This window comes from Conger conger, chromosome 6, assembly GCF_963514075.1.
Source record: "Conger conger chromosome 6, fConCon1.1, whole genome shotgun sequence".
NCBI classification, from domain to species: Eukaryota; Metazoa; Chordata; class Actinopteri; order Anguilliformes; family Congridae; genus Conger; species Conger conger.
In genome coordinates, this window is record NC_083765.1 from 50,328,580 (window position 1) to 50,348,099 (window position 19,520).

A 19,520-nucleotide genomic window follows, 5' to 3' on the forward strand; every position below is an offset into this window, starting at 1 on the left:
GAAATTGAACAAATGTAATTTAGCATGGTAGTAAGTCACATACGAAAGATAGAATTCTTATTATATTATTTCCTCTTTCCCCCCTCTCGTGGAGTTTCCCCCCTATAATTTTAGTGACTGAGCCTGCTCACTTGCTTGTGATGATTTTACAGATGGGTGGGTCGCACTCAGGTGGTGGAGGTGGTGGTGGGACTGGTGGCAGACAGTGGGTCTGATTATTTTCAGGAACATTCCAAGAGTGTGCCATGTGCGGACAGGAGGAATCGATCGTCCCATTTGGTAAACGACAGTCATCCTTGCGGGTGTTGTTACAGGTTCCTAAACATCATTTTAAAAAAATAGGACATTTCAAAGAAAAGAAGATTCGCAAATGAAACACTCACTCAGAAAATATTTCTCTCAAGTGAGAGGACACGTGGTGCTCAAGGCTTTCTCTTCGTTTTTGTTACTTTAGCAATGTGTAACTGTGAATAAAAATGTGATCTATTAATGATCAATTGGTGCTTTCTATGCTCACTGAACACTTTATTAGGTAGACCTGTACACCAGCTTGTTAATGCAAATATTAAAATGAATCTCCACACAATAAAGTGAGAAAAAAGTGAAGGGGTCTGCATTCTTTCTGAAGCCACTGTACGCTCATGGCAGTCTTACATACATAACTCTACAGCATCACCACAGGTGTGCCAGCCAATTGGAAATCGAGTAAATACACAAATGGTTTACCAGCTCATTCTCTTACCACATTGGCCCTCTGTCTTGCCATGAAACAGAGAGTAAGGCAGGTGGATACTAAACATCAGGCCTCTGAAGGACACACGCGCGTCGATAGCGGGAATGACGAGGAGTGTCTCAATTCCGTTGTTTGTGATCCTGAAGTCCTTGCTTTCAAAGGTTGGGATTATTTTTTTGTGGTTGACATAAATCTGAGAAATGACAGAATGAACAATAACCACAAAAAGTGTCAATTTTACGACTGCTTCTAAAATTATACAAATACTTTTGTGCAAACAAGCTGCTGATGTGTACGTAATGTGAAGGCAGAGGAATGAAATGAGAGAAAGTTACCTGGTTTGTAAAGATTCCGTGAATTTCCACCTGGGTGATAAATATAGTGAAGGATTCGTATTGCACTGTCAGAGACCGGGGGCAGGACAGACCGTCGGGGGCGTGACAGTAGTAGTTGTCAATGATGACACTGAAGTTATATTTCGGTAGGATCTCTTTGACCAAGACATAAGAACAATTTCCTTGGAAGCCATAGTATTCCCCATCAAAAGTGACATAATGAGGATCCCCCCAACCATAGCAAACACCTGAGAAGACAAAACAAAAATGCCAAGAAATCACATTCATTAATACCATTAAATTAAGCCGCTTAACCCCATCCACTGATTAACCCAAGCCATAGCGGTGGGATGTTCACAATGTTTAGACTCATGTAGATCCTGTTGGCGGCAATTTCTGCACCATTCGCTCCAACCAATACTCAATACTACCGGATATAGACAGTTTTCCTGAATTAGACTCTAGGTGAGTAACAGAATTATTTTTATTTGCATAACGAAATTGTTCACAATTGATCAAGATTATTTAGCAAGTGGATGTTGAATAGTACTCGTGTAACATTCATTGGAATGAGGTTGTCAAATGCTGGTTTGAGATTTGAATGTTAGTCAAATTGTTTTCTAAAATCACATTTGAATGTTAAAATTAACATTTGAATGTGAAATTGTCTGTTTATTGCAGCCGTTATAAGGTCACAATATCTATGGGATTTACTAAATGGTTTAGGATGTAATTTGCAGGGATTGGGTCACTCTGCAAATTTCCTGATTGGGGAAAGTATTTGTATAGGTTCAACTGTATGACAGCCCACAAGTTAAAGCTGGTGGTTTGCTTCCTCTACAAACCAAAACTCAAACCAAACCAATCACGTGGTTCCACACAAAATGAGGTCACATGATTTTTTGAAAACAAAGTGGGGCTTCAGGGAAAACTGACGTACATACTCGACACACGCCTCGTAGCCTAATTTGCAATCTCACTAGGCATAGTGTGCTTGTAGAAAATTTGGAAGGTTCGAGGAGTCTACTTCAATCAATTAAATGTGGTCAATTGGTTGATTGAGTGACAAAGCGGGCAATTTGTTTTCCAAACGGGTGATATTAGTGTTTGACAACTTTTTTAATTAAATTAAATATTATTTTTTGTGTTTACTCAGGTTCCCTTTGACTGATATTATATTTTGTCTAAAGATCTTAAATCATTCAGAGTGACAAATGTGCATTAATGGAGGAAATCATGAATGTACATATAAAAAAATTGTCATGTCAATATTCCTGCCACTGGATTATTCCAGTTAAATGAATGAGAATGAGGCTGAGCCCAATGATCAGCATGAAGATAAGTTCCTGCTCTGTCTATTATCAGCTCAGTAACCACCACTGTCAGGAAGTAAGCAAATCTGTGCTGTAGTGCATGGTTGGATCAAATACTTGCAGACACTGCCATGCCTTCTCAGAAGTGGGCCAAATTAAACAGGGTTAATAAGAAAAACACACACAAATAAAATGACAAAAACACAGAAATGATTCTAATGATGATAAACAAATAAATCATGGAACTTCATTACTGTTGCCTATAATGGTTAGTGTAATGTAAACATTAGATGCTGCCCAGGACTTACATTGACACTCATATTGGAAGCAACATCCAGACTCATCATAGACCTTAGCTGGAGGAAGGCCATTTTCACACACAATTGATTTCACAGGCTCACACTGCACTGGTTTCAGGGTCACCAGCCCGTTGTGGCAGGTGGCGATGGTGCAGTTATCATAAGGCCAAGATTCACCATTCTAAGAAATAAAAACAACAAATGTCAAATGTAAATGTGTGTGAGCATCAATGGTTCACAATTATTACCACGTCTTAATCCCACGTTTTTTTGTTGAATGATGCTGGTCCTGTTCCATCGCTTTAGACAGTGGGGACTAATATACTTTGCCATTCTGAAACTGTACATTTATTTAACAAAATTTTAAAAAACTTGACGTTTTGAAAATGTTAAGAAGCTGTTAATGTTGTGCTTTTCATGTTCAAAGAGATTATTTACCCTCTTAAACCACATTATGTCAGAAATAGTAAATAAATCCGAAAGTCACATTATGCTTATTGATCAGCCCCTAACCCCGCCCCCAGAACACAATTGCCCCTCCCCCTCCTGTGGTCAGCTCTCTGTGTTAACATTTAGCACCATCAATTGATAATTATACAAAAAAAAAATCATGTCACGGAGGAAATCATTTGACAAACAGCTTGGAGAAATGGTGGTTATACTCTTAAATATGCAGACGTTGAACAGAATTGCTGTTGTTTTACTTGAATCAGTATGGAACACAAATCAAAAGATACGAAAAGCTCAAAAAGACTACTCCTGCATGTGTAGGCCGTTAAATACAAGGCTTAAGTTGAATGAACAACTTGTCAGCAACATTAATGATATATTGTTATGGACTACCTTTCTTGGAGGATTAGATGTCTCACAGTTTCCATTTGAGGGAGTGGTTGTTGCTGTCATTGGAGTTGTAGAGGTAATACAGTGGCTTCCATCCACTTCTATACCACAAGTATCATTGCAAAAAGCCTTGAAACACCATCCATCATTATCAGTTACATTGTAAATCAATTGCCCTGGTAAAGAGAAGACAAAATTAAATTGCTTGATGCCATTAGGGATGAAACAAATCCATGAATAAATAACAATTTCCAAACAGGAAAACTTACCAGGCATAAACAATGTGCCATTGTAATAACATGTGCAGGGATGTTCTGTTGAGCTAAATAAACTGGTTATGGTTTCTTGGTGTCCAGTGGCAGGCATGGTGGGAGCTTCTGTTGATTCTGTCCAAATAATGAAATTAGATGTTGTTTGACTGGTACTGGCTACAGGTGATGTTCCAGGAGCTGAAGTTGATGTGGGTGGTTCTGTGGTTGATGTCACGGTTGTATACGTTGTGGGAACAGGGATGGTTGTACTCTCTGGAGGTGTTGTAGAGCCACAGCGTTGACAGCATTTGACTTTAATCTCATAATCAAAGCACTGTTTCTGGAGACCTTGGTTTTTGTTTAGGCAAATGAGCCCAACAGATCGATTGCACTCTACATCTTGTCCCAACTCTGAGAGTTGAAGCTTTGGATATTCCTTTGCTCTGCATTCAATTGCCACTGGATCATTGCAGATTATTCTCCCAGAATTGAAAATCTTATGGATAGATTCACTATCTCCCCCATCAACACCAGTTGTAGGCTGGCTGGAATCGATCCAGGCAGACCACTCACAACGTTGTCCATCAACACATGCTGGGCTTGTGACCACATGGGATGTTGAAGGAGGTATTTGAGATGTGGAAACTGTTGTTGAATAAGTTGATGTGGGTGGTTCTGTGGTTGATGTCATGGTTGTATACGTTGTGGGAATGACCACATGGGATGTTGAAGGAGGTATTTGAGATGTGGAAACTGTTGTTGAATACGTTGAAGTGGGTGGTTCTGTGGTTGATGTCATGGTTGTATATGTTGTGGGAACAGGGATGGTTGTACTCTCTGGAGGTGTTGTAGAGCCACAGTGTTGACAGCATTTGACTTTAATCTCATAATCAAAGCACTGTTTCTGGAGACCTTGGTTTTTGTTTAGGCAAATGAGCCCAACAGATAGATTGCACTCTACATCTTGTCCCAACTCTGAGAGTTGAAGCTTTGGATATTCCTTTGCTCTGCATTCAATTGCCACTGGATCATTGCAGATTATTCTCCCAGAATTTAAAATCTTATGGATGGATTCACTATCTCCCCCATCAACACCAGTTGTAGGCTGGCTGGAATCAATCCAGGCAGACCACTCACAACGTTGTCCATCAACACATGCTGGGCTTGTGACCACATGGGATGTTGAAGGAGGTATTTGAGATGTGGAAACTGTTGTTGAATAAGTTGATGTGGGTGGTTCTGTGGTTGATGTAACAGTTGTATAGGTTGTGGGAATGACCACATGGGATGTTGAAGGAGGTATTTGAGATGTGGAAACTGTTGTTGAATACGTTGATGTGGGTGGTTCTGTGGTTGATGTCACAGTTGTATAGGTTGTGGGAACAGGGATGGTTGTACTCTCTGGAGGTGTTGTAGAGCCACAGTGTTGACAGCATTTGACTTTAATCTCATAATCAAAGCACTGTTTCTGGAGACCTTGGTTTTTGTTTAGGCAAATGAGCCCAACAGATAGATTGCACTCTACATCTTGTCCCAACTCTGAGAGTTGAAGCTTTGGATATTCCTTTGCTCTGCATTCAATTGCCACTGGATCATTGCAGATTATTCTCCCAGAATTTAAAATCTTATGGATGGATTCACTATCTCCCCCATCAACACCAGTTGTAGGCTGACTGGAATCAATCCAGGCAGACCACTCACAACGTTGTCCATCAACACATGCTGGGCTTGTGACCACATGGGATGTTGAAGGAGGTATTTGAGATGTGGAAACTGTTGTTGAATAAGTTGATGTGGGTGGTTCTGTGGTTGATGTCATGGTTGTATACGTTGTGGGAATGACCACATGGGATGTTGAAGGAGGTATTTGAGATGTGGAAACTGTTGTTGAATACGTTGATGTGGGTGGTTCTGTGGTTGATGTCATGGTTGTATATGTTGTGGGAACAGGGATGGTTGTACTCTCTGGAGGTGTTGTAGAGCCACAGTGTTGACAGCATTTGACTTTAATCTCATAATCAAAGCACTGTTTCTGGAGACCTTGGTTTTTGTTTAGGCAAATGAGCCCAACAGATAGATTGCACTCTACATCTTGTCCCAACTCTGAGAGTTGAAGCTTTGGATATTCCTTTGCTCTGCATTCAATTGCCACTGGATCATTGCAGATTATTCTCCCAGAATTTAAAATCTTATGGATGGATTCACTATCTCCCCCATCAACACCAGTTGTAGGCTGGCTGGAATCAATCCAGGCAGACCACTCACAACGTTGTCCATCAACACATGCTGGGCTTGTGACCACATGGGACGTTGAAGGAGGTATTTGAGATGTGGAAACTGTTGTTGAATACGTTGATGTGGGTGGTTCTGTGGTTGATGTCACAGTTGTATAGGTTGTGGGAATGACCACATGGGATGTTGAAGGAGGTATTTGAGATGTGGAAACTGTTGTTGAATACGTTGATGTGGGTGGTCCTATGGTTGATGTCACAGTTGTATAGGTTGTGGGAACAGGGATGGTTGTACTCTCTGGAGGTGTTGTAGAGCCACAGTGTTGACAGCATTTGACTTTAATCTCATAATCAAAGCACTGTTTCTGGAGACCTTGGTTTTTGTTTAGGCAAATGAGCCCAACAGATAGATTGCACTCTACATCTTGTCCCAACTCTGAGAGTTGAAGCTTTGGATATTCCTTTGCTCTGCATTCAATTGCCACTGGATCATTGCAGATTATTCTCCCAGAATTTAAAATCTTATGGATGGATTCACTATCTCCCCCATCAACACCAGTTGTAGGCTGGCTGGAATCAATCCAGGCAGACCACTCACAACGTTGTCCATCAACACATGCTGGGCTTGTGACCACATGGGATGTTGAAGGAGGTATTTGAGATGTGGAAACTGTTGTTGAATAAGTTGATGTGGGTGGTTCTGTGGTTGATGTCATGGTTGTATACGTTGTGGGAATGACCACATGGGATGTTGAAGGAGGTATTTGAGATGTGGAAACTGTTGTTGAATAAGTTGATGTGGGTGGTTCTGTGGTTGATGTCATGGTTGTATACGTTGTGGGAATGACCACATGGGATGTTGAAGGAGGTATTTGAGATGTGGAAACTGTTGTTGAATACGTTGATGTGGGTGGTCCTGTGGTTGATGGCACAGTTGTATAGGTTGTGGGAACAGGGATGGTTGTACTCTCTGGAGGTGTTGTAGAGCCACAGTGTTGACAGCATTTGACTTTAATCTCATAATCAAAGCACTGTTTCTGGAGACCTTGGTTTTTGTTTAGGCAAATGAGCCCAACAGATCGATTGCACTCTACATCTTGTCCCAACTCTGAGAGTTGAAGCTTTGGATATTCCTTTGCTCTGCATTCAATTGCCACTGGATCATTGCAGATTATTCTGCCAGAATTGAAAATCTTATGGATGGATTCACTATCTCCCCCATCAACACCAGTTGTAGGCTGGCTGGAATCGATCCAGGCAGACCACTCACAACGTTGTCCATCAACACATGCTGGGCTTGTGACCACATGGGATGTTGAAGGAGGTATTTGAGATGTGGAAACTGTTGTTGAATACGTTGATGTGGGTGGTTCTGTGGTTGATGTCACAGTTGTATAGGTTGTGGGAATGACCACATGGGATGTTGTAGGAGGTATTTGAGATGTGGAAACTGTTGTTGAATACGTTGATGTGGGTGGTCCTATGGTTGATGTCACAGTTGTATAGGTTGTGGGAACAGGGATGGTTGTACTCTCTGGAGGTGTTGTAGAGCCACAGTGTTGACAGCATTTGACTTTAATCTCATAATCAAAGCACTGTTTCTGGAGACCTTGGTTTTTGTTTAGGCAAATGAGCCCAACAGATAGATTGCACTCTACATCTTGTCCCAACTCTGAGAGTTGAAGCTTTGGATATTCCTTTGCTCTGCATTCAATTGCCACTGGATCATTGCAGATTATTCTCCCAGAATTTAAAATCTTATGGATGGATTCACTATCTCCCCCATCAACACCAGTTGTAGGCTGGCTGGAATCAATCCAGGCAGACCACTCACAACGTTGTCCATCAACACATGCTGGGCTTGTGACCACATGGGATGTTGAAGGAGGTATTTGAGATGTGGAAACTGTTGTTGAATAAGTTGATGTGGGTGGTTCTGTGGTTGATGTCACAGTTGTATAGGTTGTGGGAATGACCACATGGGATGTTGAAGGAGGTATTTGAGATGTGGAAACTGTTGTTGAATTCGTTGATGTGGGTGGTCCTATGGTTGATGGCACAGTTGTATAGGTTGTGGGAACAGGGATGGTTGTACTCTCTGGAGGTGTTGTAGAGCCACAGTGTTGACAGCATTTGACTTTAATCTCATAATCAAAGCACTGTTTCTGGAGACCTTGGTTTTTGTTTAGGCAAATGAGCCCAACAGATCGATTGCACTCTACATCTTGTCCCAACTCTGAGAGTTGAAGCTTTGGATATTCCTTTGCTCTGCATTCAATTGCCACTGGATCATTGCAGATTATTCTGCCAGAATTGAAAATCTTATGGATGGATTCACTATCTCCCCCATCAACACCAGTTGTAGGCTGGCTGGAATCGATCCAGGCAGACCACTCACAACGTTGTCCATCAACACATGCTGGGCTTGTGACCACATGGGATGTTGAAGGAGGTATTTGAGATGTGGAAACTGTTGTTGAATACGTTGATGTGGGTGGTTCTGTGGTTGATGTCACAGTTGTATAGGTTGTGGGAATGACCAAATGGGATGTTGTAGGAGGTATTTGAGATGTGGAAACTGTTGTTGAATACGTTGATGTGGGTGGTCCTATGGTTGATGTCACAGTTGTATAGGTTGTGGGAACAGGGATGGTTGTACTCTCTGGAGGTGTTGTAGAGCCACAGTGTTGACAGCATTTGACTTTAATCTCATAATCAAAGCACTGTTTCTGGAGACCTTGGTTTTTGTTTAGGCAAATGAGCCCAACAGATAGATTGCACTCTACATCTTGTCCCAACTCTGAGAGTTGAAGCTTTGGATATTCCTTTGCTCTGCATTCAATTGCCACTGGATCATTGCAGATTATTCTCCCAGAATTTAAAATCTTATGGATGGATTCACTATCTCCCCCATCAACACCAGTTGTAGGCTGGCTGGAATCAATCCAGGCAGACCACTCACAACGTTGTCCATCAACACATGCTGGGCTTGTGACCACATGGGATGTTGAAGGAGGTATTTGAGATGTGGAAACTGTTGTTGAATAAGTTGATGTGGGTGGTTCTGTGGTTGATGTCATGGTTGTATACGTTGTGGGAATGACCACATGGGATGTTGAAGGAGGTATTTGAGATGTGGAAACTGTTGTTGAATAAGTTGATGTGGGTGGTTCTGTGGTTGATGTCATGGTTGTATACGTTGTGGGAATGACCACATGGGATGTTGAAGGAGGTATTTGAGATGTGGAAACTGTTGTTGAATACGTTGATGTGGGTGGTCCTATGGTTGATGGCACAGTTGTATAGGTTGTGGGAACAGGGATGGTTGTACTCTCTGGAGGTGTTGTAGAGCCACAGTGTTGACAGCATTTGACTTTAATCTCATAATCAAAGCACTGTTTCTGGAGACCTTGGTTTTTGTTTAGGCAAATGAGCCCAACAGATAGATTGCACTCTACATCTTGTCCCAACTCTGAGAGTTGAAGCTTTGGATATTCCTTTGCTCTGCATTCAATTGCCACTGGATCATTGCAGATTATTCTCCCAGAATTTAAAATCTTATGGATGGATTCACTATCTCCCCCATCAACATCAGTTGTAGGCTGGCTGGAATCAATCCAGGCAGACCACTCACAACGTTGTCCATCAACACATGCTGGGCTTGTGACCACATGGGATGTTGAAGGAGGTATTTGAGATGTGGAAACTGTTGTTGAATAAGTTGATGTGGGTGGTTCTGTGGTTGATGTCATGGTTGTATACGTTGTGGGAATGACCACATGGGATGTTGAAGGAGGTATTTGAGATGTGGAAACTGTTGTTGAATAAGTTGATGTGGGTGGTTCTGTGGTTGATGTCATGGTTGTATACGTTGTGGGAATGACCACATGGGATGTTGAAGGAGGTATTTGAGATGTGGAAACTGTTGTTGAATACGTTGATGTGGGTGGTCCTGTGGTTGATGGCACAGTTGTATAGGTTGTGGGAACAGGGATGGTTGTACTCTCTGGAGGTGTTGTAGAGCCACAGTGTTGACAGCATTTGACTTTAATCTCATAATCAAAGCACTGTTTCTGGAGACCTTGGTTTTTGTTTAGGCAAATGAGCCCAACAGATCGATTGCACTCTACATCTTGTCCCAACTCTGAGAGTTGAAGCTTTGGATATTCCTTTGCTCTGCATTCAATTGCCACTGGATCATTGCAGATTATTCTGCCAGAATTGAAAATCTTATGGATGGATTCACTATCTCCCCCATCAACACCAGTTGTAGGCTGGCTGGAATCGATCCAGGCAGACCACTCACAACGTTGTCCATCAACACATGCTGGGCTTGTGACCACATGGGATGTTGAAGGAGGTATTTGAGATGTGGAAACTGTTGTTGAATACGTTGATGTGGGTGGTTCTGTGGTTGATGTCACAGTTGTATAGGTTGTGGGAATGACCACATGGGATGTTGTAGGAGGTATTTGAGATGTGGAAACTGTTGTTGAATACGTTGATGTGGGTGGTCCTATGGTTGATGTCACAGTTGTATAGGTTGTGGGAACAGGGATGGTTGTACTCTCTGGAGGTGTTGTAGAGCCACAGTGTTGACAGCATTTGACTTTAATCTCATAATCAAAGCACTGTTTCTGGAGACCTTGGTTTTTGTTTAGGCAAATGAGCCCAACAGATAGATTGCACTCTACATCTTGTCCCAACTCTGAGAGTTGAAGCTTTGGATATTCCTTTGCTCTGCATTCAATTGCCACTGGATCATTGCAGATTATTCTCCCAGAATTTAAAATCTTATGGATGGATTCACTATCTCCCCCATCAACACCAGTTGTAGGCTGGCTGGAATCAATCCAGGCAGACCACTCACAACGTTGTCCATCAACACATGCTGGGCTTGTGACCACATGGGATGTTGAAGGAGGTATTTGAGATGTGGAAACTGTTGTTGAATAAGTTGATGTGGGTGGTTCTGTGGTTGATGTCATGGTTGTATACGTTGTGGGAATGACCACATGGGATGTTGAAGGAGGTATTTGAGATGTGGAGACTGTTCTTGAATACGTTGATGTGGGTGGTTCTGTGGTTGATGTCATGGTTGTATACGTTGTGGGAACAGGGATGGTTGTACTCTCTGGAGGTGTTGTAGAGCCACAGTGTTGACAGCATTTGACTTTAATCTCATAATCAAAGCACTGTTTCTGGAGACCTTGGTTTTTGTTTAGGCAAATGAGCCCAACAGATAGATTGCACTCTACATCTTGTCCCAACTCTGAGAGTTGAAGCTTTGGATATTCCTTTGCTCTGCATTCAATTGCCACTGGATCATTGCAGATTATTCTCCCAGAATTTAAAATCTTATGGATGGATTCACTATCTCCCCCATCAACACCAGTTGTAGGCTGGCTGGAATCAATCCAGGCAGACCACTCACAACGTTGTCCATCAACACATGCTGGGCTTGTGACCACATGGGATGTTGAAGGAGGTATTTGAGATGTGGAAACTGTTGTTGAATAAGTTGATGTGGGTGGTTCTGTGGTTGATGTCATGGTTGTATACGTTGTGGGAATGACCACATGGGATGTTGAAGGAGGTATTTGAGATGTGGAGACTGTTGTTGAATACGTTGATGTGGTTGGTTCTGTGGTTGATGTCATGGTTGTATACGTTGTGGGAACAGGGATGGTTGTACTCTCTGGAGGTGTTGTAGAGCCACAGTGTTGACAGCATTTGACTTTAATCTCATAATCAAAGCACTGTTTCTGGAGACCTTGGTTTTTGTTTAGGCAAATGAGCCCAACAGATAGATTGCACTCTACATCTTGTCCCAACTCTGAGAGTTGAAGCTTTGGATATTCCTTTGCTCTGCATTCAATTGCCACTGGATCATTGCAGATTATTCTCCCAGAATTTAAAATCTTATGGATGGATTCACTATCTCCCCCATCAACACCAGTTGTAGGCTTGCTGGAATCAATCCAGGCAGACCACTCACAACGTTGTCCATCAACACATGCTGGGCTTGTGACCACATGGGATGTTGAAGGAGGTATTTGAGATGTGGAAACTGTTGTTGAATACGTTGATGTGGGTGGTTCTGTGGTTGATGTCACAGTTGTATAGGTTGTGGGAATGACCACATGGGATGTTGAAGGAGGTATTTGAGATGTGGAAACTGTTGTTGAATACGTTGATGTGGGTGGTTCTGTAGTTGATGTCACAGTTGTATAGGTTGTGGGAATGACCACATGGGATGTTGAAGGAGGTATTTGAGATGTGGAAACTGTTGTTGAATACGTTGATGTGGGTGGTCCTATGGTTGATGTCACAGTTGTATAGGTTGTGGGAACAGGGATGGTTGTACTCTCTGGAGGTGTTGTAGAGCCACAGCGTTGACAGCATTTGACTTTAATCTCATAATCAAAGCACTGTTTCTGGAGACCTTGGTTTTTGTTTAGGCAAATGAGCCCAACAGATCGATTGCACTCTACATCTTGTCCCAACTCTGAGAGTTGAAGCTTTGGATATTCCTTTGCTCTGCATTCAATTGCCACTGGATCATTGCAGATTATTCTGCCAGAATTGAAAATCTTATGGATGGATTCACTATCTCCCCCATCAACACCAGTTGTAGGCTGGCTGGAATCGATCCAGGCAGACCACTCACAACGTTGTCCATCAACACATGCTGGGCTTGTGACCACATGGGATGTCGAAGGAGGTATTTGAGATGTTGTGGAAACTGTCGTGCTTGTGCTGGGCGACTGGGTTTTTGTTGAGGAAGACAAAGTGGGTGGTTCTGTGGTTGGAGTTGTTGTTGGGTTTTGACTTGTTCTTCCGGGGGTTGTGCCTGTTATATCGCAATTCACATTCTTGCAGCACTCTACGTTTACTTCATAGTCCATGCATATTGGTGGTATGCCTTGGTCTTTGTTTTTGCAAATTAATCCCACTTGTGTATTGCATTGTACTTTCTGTCCTAATTCATTTAATGGTACTCCTGGATAATGTACTGCCTGGCATTTCACCCTCTCTGGCTTTTCACAAATTTTGATCCCAGAGTGTATTATGTTGGCGATTGATTCATTGTCACCACCCCCTGGAGTAAATGTGGGATAATCAACATTGAGCCAACCTGACCATTCACAAACATGGCAGGCTGGAGCTGAAGATGAAGTCCAAGGGTTTCTCGTTGATGTACTTGCGGGTGAAGAAGTCGTTACGGTAGATGGTCCAGGAGATGTTTCACCTGTATAACGAGATTAGAAACAGTGTCATTTATTGTTGATACAATCCATGCAAAGTGTAGCTTTTTCCTATCATCTCCACCTAAAATTCCAGAGAACACCCTATTATTAATCAGCATTTTATTCATATCCCGGCTTTTGGGGCACATATTTCACTGCATTATATGGACCTCCTCATAATCTCCTGTAGCCAAGATAGACATGTTTCAGTAATAAAATATTTGATTCAATGTGAACAAATGAAGTACATGAAAATTTGCAAATATGAAAACTATATAATTTGATATAAAAAGCACAGAATTAACATGATATGATATAATTGTATGTAAACACCTTGTTCTGAGGTGATGAGCAACCATTATAAAAGTTTTGTGTAAACAAAAGAAAGGCCTCTTTTACTGCCAAGCCCAGTGGCATTGCAGAATTGATTTCCACAGAAGTCTAATTTTATACAGGTTATGAAAGTGAATGTTGCAAAGCTATTCTTAAAATGGACTCACTACTGATTAGATTTCAGCATTTTCTAAAGTATATTTATTGTAAAATTTTGTTTCTAAATGTGTTGAGGCATATTAGGATGATAAAGGAGCTAAAATCTGTGAAACAAGATAAAACGCAAAACGCAGAATGTAGTAAACTCTTTCTACTTTGGCCCCTAGAGCGCAATTTCCACCTATTTTGTACTAGTCTTATAGATGAAATCAACGTGGTGTCACAACAGTAAAGAACTTAGTTCTGGGTGGATAACGGCTCTGGCTCTGCTGCCTACTGCCGTTGAGGAATATGAACAGCAGGCAGTGTTTTCTGTGTCATTTAACCAAGTCAATGTTGGAATATAAAAATAATTTGTCAAAACTGCACAAAATTGTTTTATTTATATGATTTATATGATGTGGTCAAGCTAGCTAATGTAACATTAACTTTAGCTGTCAGCACCCCCCTAACATTGTAGCCAGGCCTGGAATTTCATCATTTTAGGGGCAAAGCCACTTGGCCTTTGGTTGGGCCAATTTCTTGAGAGGGCTTCATGCCAGCTCAGTAAGGCCATCAAGTAAAAGCTAGATTTTGAATGATGGAAATAGGCCAATTAATTTAACTGAATTTTAGATTTGAGTTTTTTTCATGTTATTTTTTACAGTGCAGTTCTACAATATTTGGACAGTGACACATCTGTTGTTGTTTTTGCTCTGCACTCCAGCAAACTAACAGTTGCAATAAAACAATCTGTATGTAGTTAAAGGGCAGAGCTTTAGTTTGAGGGTTTCTACATCCGTATTGGGTGAACCATGTAGGAATTATAGCCCTTTTATACATAGTCCCCCCATTTTGTAGCTAACTAACATTTGACTAACAACTAACATTTGACCATTTTGTAGTTTGTAAAGGACACAAGCAATACAATCAGAAGTTATGGTTTTGTTCCCCCCCCCATGTTTCTGACACTTTGAATCTTGAATGTTGGGCGTCTCTGCATCAGCTGTCATTGACTGTGCCAAGCACATGTAAAAACTGAGATCGCCCTGTAAACGGTCTGTAGGATCTGGGTTATCCTCCCTTTTAAGAATGGGAAAAATCCCAATCCACTGTGTGCCTGATTACATTTGCCATTGCAGTCATATTTCATACTTATCGACATTTAAAATATCATTGCATATGATTTCCTCATGCGGTAATATAACTCACTGGTTTTTGTAGAAGGCTCCGATGAGAAGTGAAAGAAGGTTGTTGGTGTGGGTGTTGTAATCGAAGTGTAACTTGTGTGGGGTGATGTAATTGGAGTTGTGGTTGACATAACACAATTGGGGTCAATTGTCCTGATAATGGTCCCATTCTCCCCACAAACAGCAGTAATACAACTTCCAAGACCATCAGTTGTGTTGTATATGGTGGCCCCATAAGGATATTTCTTCTTTTGGAATGTGCAGAAACAAGCTACAAAAGCAGAGATGTAAGTTATTCAAGGAAAGTAAATTGACATTAGCATTATGAATAATAATGATATTTCTGAAAGATCAAGACTATATGTTCGTACCTTGAATATCATAGCTGCAGTGTATCCCTGATAATTTGCAAAAACTTGCGGAAGAAAGAAGAAGGAAAATGCAATTTTAGTTTTCTGCAATTTATAATTGAGGGATACATTAGGTTACATGATGGATGAACTAATGTTGTCATTAACTAATGACTACTGAGAAGTTAAGCTGTTAAGCTTTGTTTATGTATTTATACATCATTAATACACGCTAACAACTACATTATTAGTTCATGCCAATTCATATTAAAATGAAAATTTAATTAAAGAAAACCAATTAATGTATTTGTTAGTGCTTGACTAATTATACATTATCCTATGGTTTGCTAATGTAACTAATACATTAGTTAACAAGTACACTCAATGATCACTTTATTAGTTATTTATTAGACTTCTACTGCTGCAGCCTATCCACTTTAAGTTATGATGCATTGTGTGTTCAGAGATGCTCTTCTGCATACCACTGATGTAATGTGTGGTTACTTGCATTACTGTCACCTTCGTCTCCTATGACTCGCACCATTGTGCGTGAGGAGATCAGCAGTTTCTGAGAAACCACCAACAATCGGTCAAAGTCACTTTGCTCACATTTCTTCCCCATTCTGACATTTGGTCTGAAAAACAGCTGAACCTCTTGATCACATCTGCATGCTTTCATGCATTGAGTTCCTGCCACATGTTTGGCTGATTAAATATTTGCTTTAACCCGCTGGTATACAGGTCTACCTAACAAAGTGATCACTGAGTATACTTTGATCTCATTGTTCAGATACCCATGATTAAGTTAAATTTAATTATTTAACCGTACCATGTTTGGCAATTCTCTGTGGAAGCAACTTGTTCTCCATTGCTGTAGTGATTTCCCAGCCCATCATAGCAGCCGCACTGTTCTCTCTCCACACACTTCATTGTGTCCTCGTCAAAGTAAGGCTCCTTAGTAGGACAGTTTGGATAGCAACCTTAGGAAGAAAAAGACAAAGCAAGAACATTTCTGTACACATTTTCAAGGTATTATAATAATTCAAGAATTAATAACACAGATAGTACTTACATCTAATGAAGAATCTGAAATCATTTTGCCAAGAAACCAGAAAATAATCTCCCGCCCACATATCAAGAGTATTATATCCAAATTTCACATCCAATTTCAGGGGCACGCACACTAGACTGCACTGTACAGAATTGGCAGAGTCAGTATTTTGAAAACACAAAACCTGAAACTGTTTTGCCCAACTCTCAGGACTTCTTCACATGTTCTTACTACCCAGTTTAGCATTCAATAATGAAGAAGCCATTTGTTTCAGTTGTGCACTCATTAAGTACATACATACATTTTAATTTTTAGAAAATGCAACCCATAACAGAAAAAAACTAACAGTAATTAGCCTAATTATGCTGACCAAAGCAACAGGAGCCTATCGGACTTGTTGGACAACAATGGAGCACTACCACTCTCGGTATGTCAACATGGCTCCATGGAAAACTATTGTTCTTGCTACCTGGGTTTAAACGCCAGTCCCAATCTGAAAGCTACACCTCATTACATTATATTAGCTAATTAAGGTAAATGCAATCTAAAACAATGTTTGTCTGGCTAAGAGACCCTTGTATAGCATATTAGACTGTAATGCAGTTGGAAGACTGGAATTGTAGAGTTAGTTTTAAACCAAATACTGACAATACTCTTTCAATTAATAAAATGCCAACCCGTATCGGTTGACCACTAGTCAAAATCCCAGGAGATCAGCAGTTTCTGAGATTCTCAAACCCTGTCTGGGACCAATAATCATTCCACGGTCAAAGTCACGTAGATCACATTTATTCCCCATTCTGACATTTGGTCTGAAAAACAGCTGAACCACTTTACCATGTCTGCATGCTTTTATGCATTTAGTTGCTGCCACATGATTGATGGATTACATATTTGCATCAACAAGCTGGCGTGCAGGTCTACCAAATAAAGTGCTCAGTGTAGTGTATGTGTAGGCATGTGTGAAAACCTTAAGCTCTTCTTTTTGTATGATCGCCATTGTTTGATATGAGTGGGGGGGGAGGAAAGCTTGAGCTTCATAGTTTCCCTTTTTTACTGGTTAACCTGAGTGAGTGGAATGTGAGCTGGGTCTGTCATTTTAAAGTGTGGAGTGATGCAAAGGCAAAACACGGTGGTATTACACAGACGTAAGGGCGTAAACCTTCACACCCAGATTTTAGTACATAACTAACTACGGTCTTCTACCTTCAAGTGCTGGGATGAGATTACTGCATGTCCCTGAGGGGTTCCTGCAGGTCTTCATACATGGAGCTCCACAGGGCTTGTAGTGCCACTCACATTCCCCAGGAGGGTTATAGAAATCACAGAACAGAGCTACAAAAAAGGGACAGAATCCACGCCAATCACTTAACCATCAGGTTTGGGGGACAGTGGAACCAAGGGGCAAACAGAGCATAATCCGAAAGACAGGCAAAACCGGGTCGTCAGTCCAAAGAGCCAGGCAGAGGTAATTAACGGAAAATCCAAGAAATGAACAGAATAGAACATGACTAATAACAGAAACACATGACTAGAACAGACAGCATACACCAAACACAGGAAAACAGAACTGACAAACTAGCAGTAAGAACTGAAAGGGACAAGCTTAAATATAATAACAAATTAACAAAAAAATAATCAGGTGTAAGTGCTGGGGAACAGATAAAGAAACAGCTGGGACAAGACAGGAAGGTAGTGCATATAAGGAGTGGGGGGTGGGTGGAGACACGAAATGGGGAGACCGGAGTGAAAGCAGAGAAGGAAAAACAATAGGGGCACGGACGTGACATTAACTGGCATTAGTCACGATGTTTGTGGTTTAAAGATAACTTTGCCCGTGATGAGCACTCACGGCAGATCTGTGGGCTTCTCCAGGCCACGCAGGCTCCAGCCTGGTTGCAGGCCTTGGCGTACGCCGCCACTGCGGTGCAGAAGCACTCACAGTCTCCTCCACTGTCACACGCACAGGTGTCACTCACACACGCAGCGTAGTATGGAGTGGGATCCACCTAGACCCAAAACACCCATCACACTCAGTACATACAGCCTCAGACATCGGCGTCACAAAACACCCATCACACTCACAATACATACAGCCTCAGACATTGGCGTCCCAAAACACCCATCACACTCAGTACATACAGCCTCAGACATGGGTGTCACAAAACACACATCACACTCACAATACATACAGCCTCAGACATGGGTGTCACAAAACACCCATCACACTCACAATACATACAGTGTCAGACATGGGCATCACAAAACACCCATCACACTCACAATACATACAGCCTCAGACATGGGTGTCACAAAACACACATCACACTAACAATACATACAGCGACAGACATGGCCATCTGAAAACACCCATCACACTCACAATACATACAGTGTCAGACATGGGCATCACAAAACACCCATCACACTCACAATACATACAGCGTCAGACATGGGCGTCACAAAACACCCATCACACTCACAATACATACAGCCTCAGACATGGGCGTCCCAAAACACCCATCACACTCACAATACATACAGCGTCAGACATGGCCATCTGAAAACACCCATCACACTCACAATACATACAGCGTCAGACATGGGCATCCCAAAACACCCATCACACCACACTCACAGTATATACAGCCTCTCGGCACTTTGTAAGTGATGGCCCCCTAAATTTGAGAAGGCTCTAGCATAAAAAAAGAAGCAGCGTATGAAGCTCAAATGTTCAGGACTTCTATTCCTCATCATTGTCTACCAAAAAATATGAATGGCCTGGCTGTGGGCGTATCCATGGGAGTATCCCCCCCCCAGTATTCCAGTTAGTTACACCCTTGACATCAGAGTTTAACTGAAGGCCCCATGCTCCAGTAGAGCCGACTTACCTGAGAGTGGCAGGCGGTGAACGTATTGCTGGTGATGATGCTACAGTGCTTTTGGGCCCAAGACTGTCGATATGGATTGGTGATGCAGGGGTCCTTTTTACTGCCAGTATCCGGACAGCTCGGAGAATCCTTCCAACTATTTCCAAATTCCAGAACATTAACGGCTACTGCTTTACTTCTGGTGGTGAAGTCGTTGTTTTCATTGCCATCATAATTTCCACAGAGACCACAGACATGCCCCTATGGAGAGAATACACTGGCCTCATCTACTCTGTTGTGGATATGTTCATTATAAGAATTGTTGGGGAAAAGCCT

General features: G+C 41.6%; 1 protein-coding gene across 1 annotated transcript in view; it reads right to left on the reverse strand.

The window, feature by feature from the left end:
* The window catches only part of LOC133131583 (mucin-5AC-like), a 38,773-nt gene that overhangs the window by 6,785 nt on the left and 12,468 nt on the right, over positions 1-19,520 (reverse strand). Inside the window, exons 22-31 of the mRNA XM_061246956.1 lie at positions 19,206-19,445; positions 18,167-18,323; positions 17,521-17,649; positions 16,093-16,243; positions 12,691-12,855; positions 12,087-12,372; positions 2,690-2,861; positions 1,069-1,316; positions 743-926; positions 132-318 (exon numbers count right to left, since the gene is read on the reverse strand). Of these exons, the coding sequence (XP_061102940.1) occupies positions 132-318; positions 743-926; positions 1,069-1,316; positions 2,690-2,861; positions 12,087-12,372; positions 12,691-12,855; positions 16,093-16,243; positions 17,521-17,649; positions 18,167-18,323; positions 19,206-19,445 (1,919 nt within the window). The remainder of the gene's footprint in view (positions 1-131; positions 319-742; positions 927-1,068; positions 1,317-2,689; positions 2,862-12,086; positions 12,373-12,690; positions 12,856-16,092; positions 16,244-17,520; positions 17,650-18,166; positions 18,324-19,205; positions 19,446-19,520) is intronic.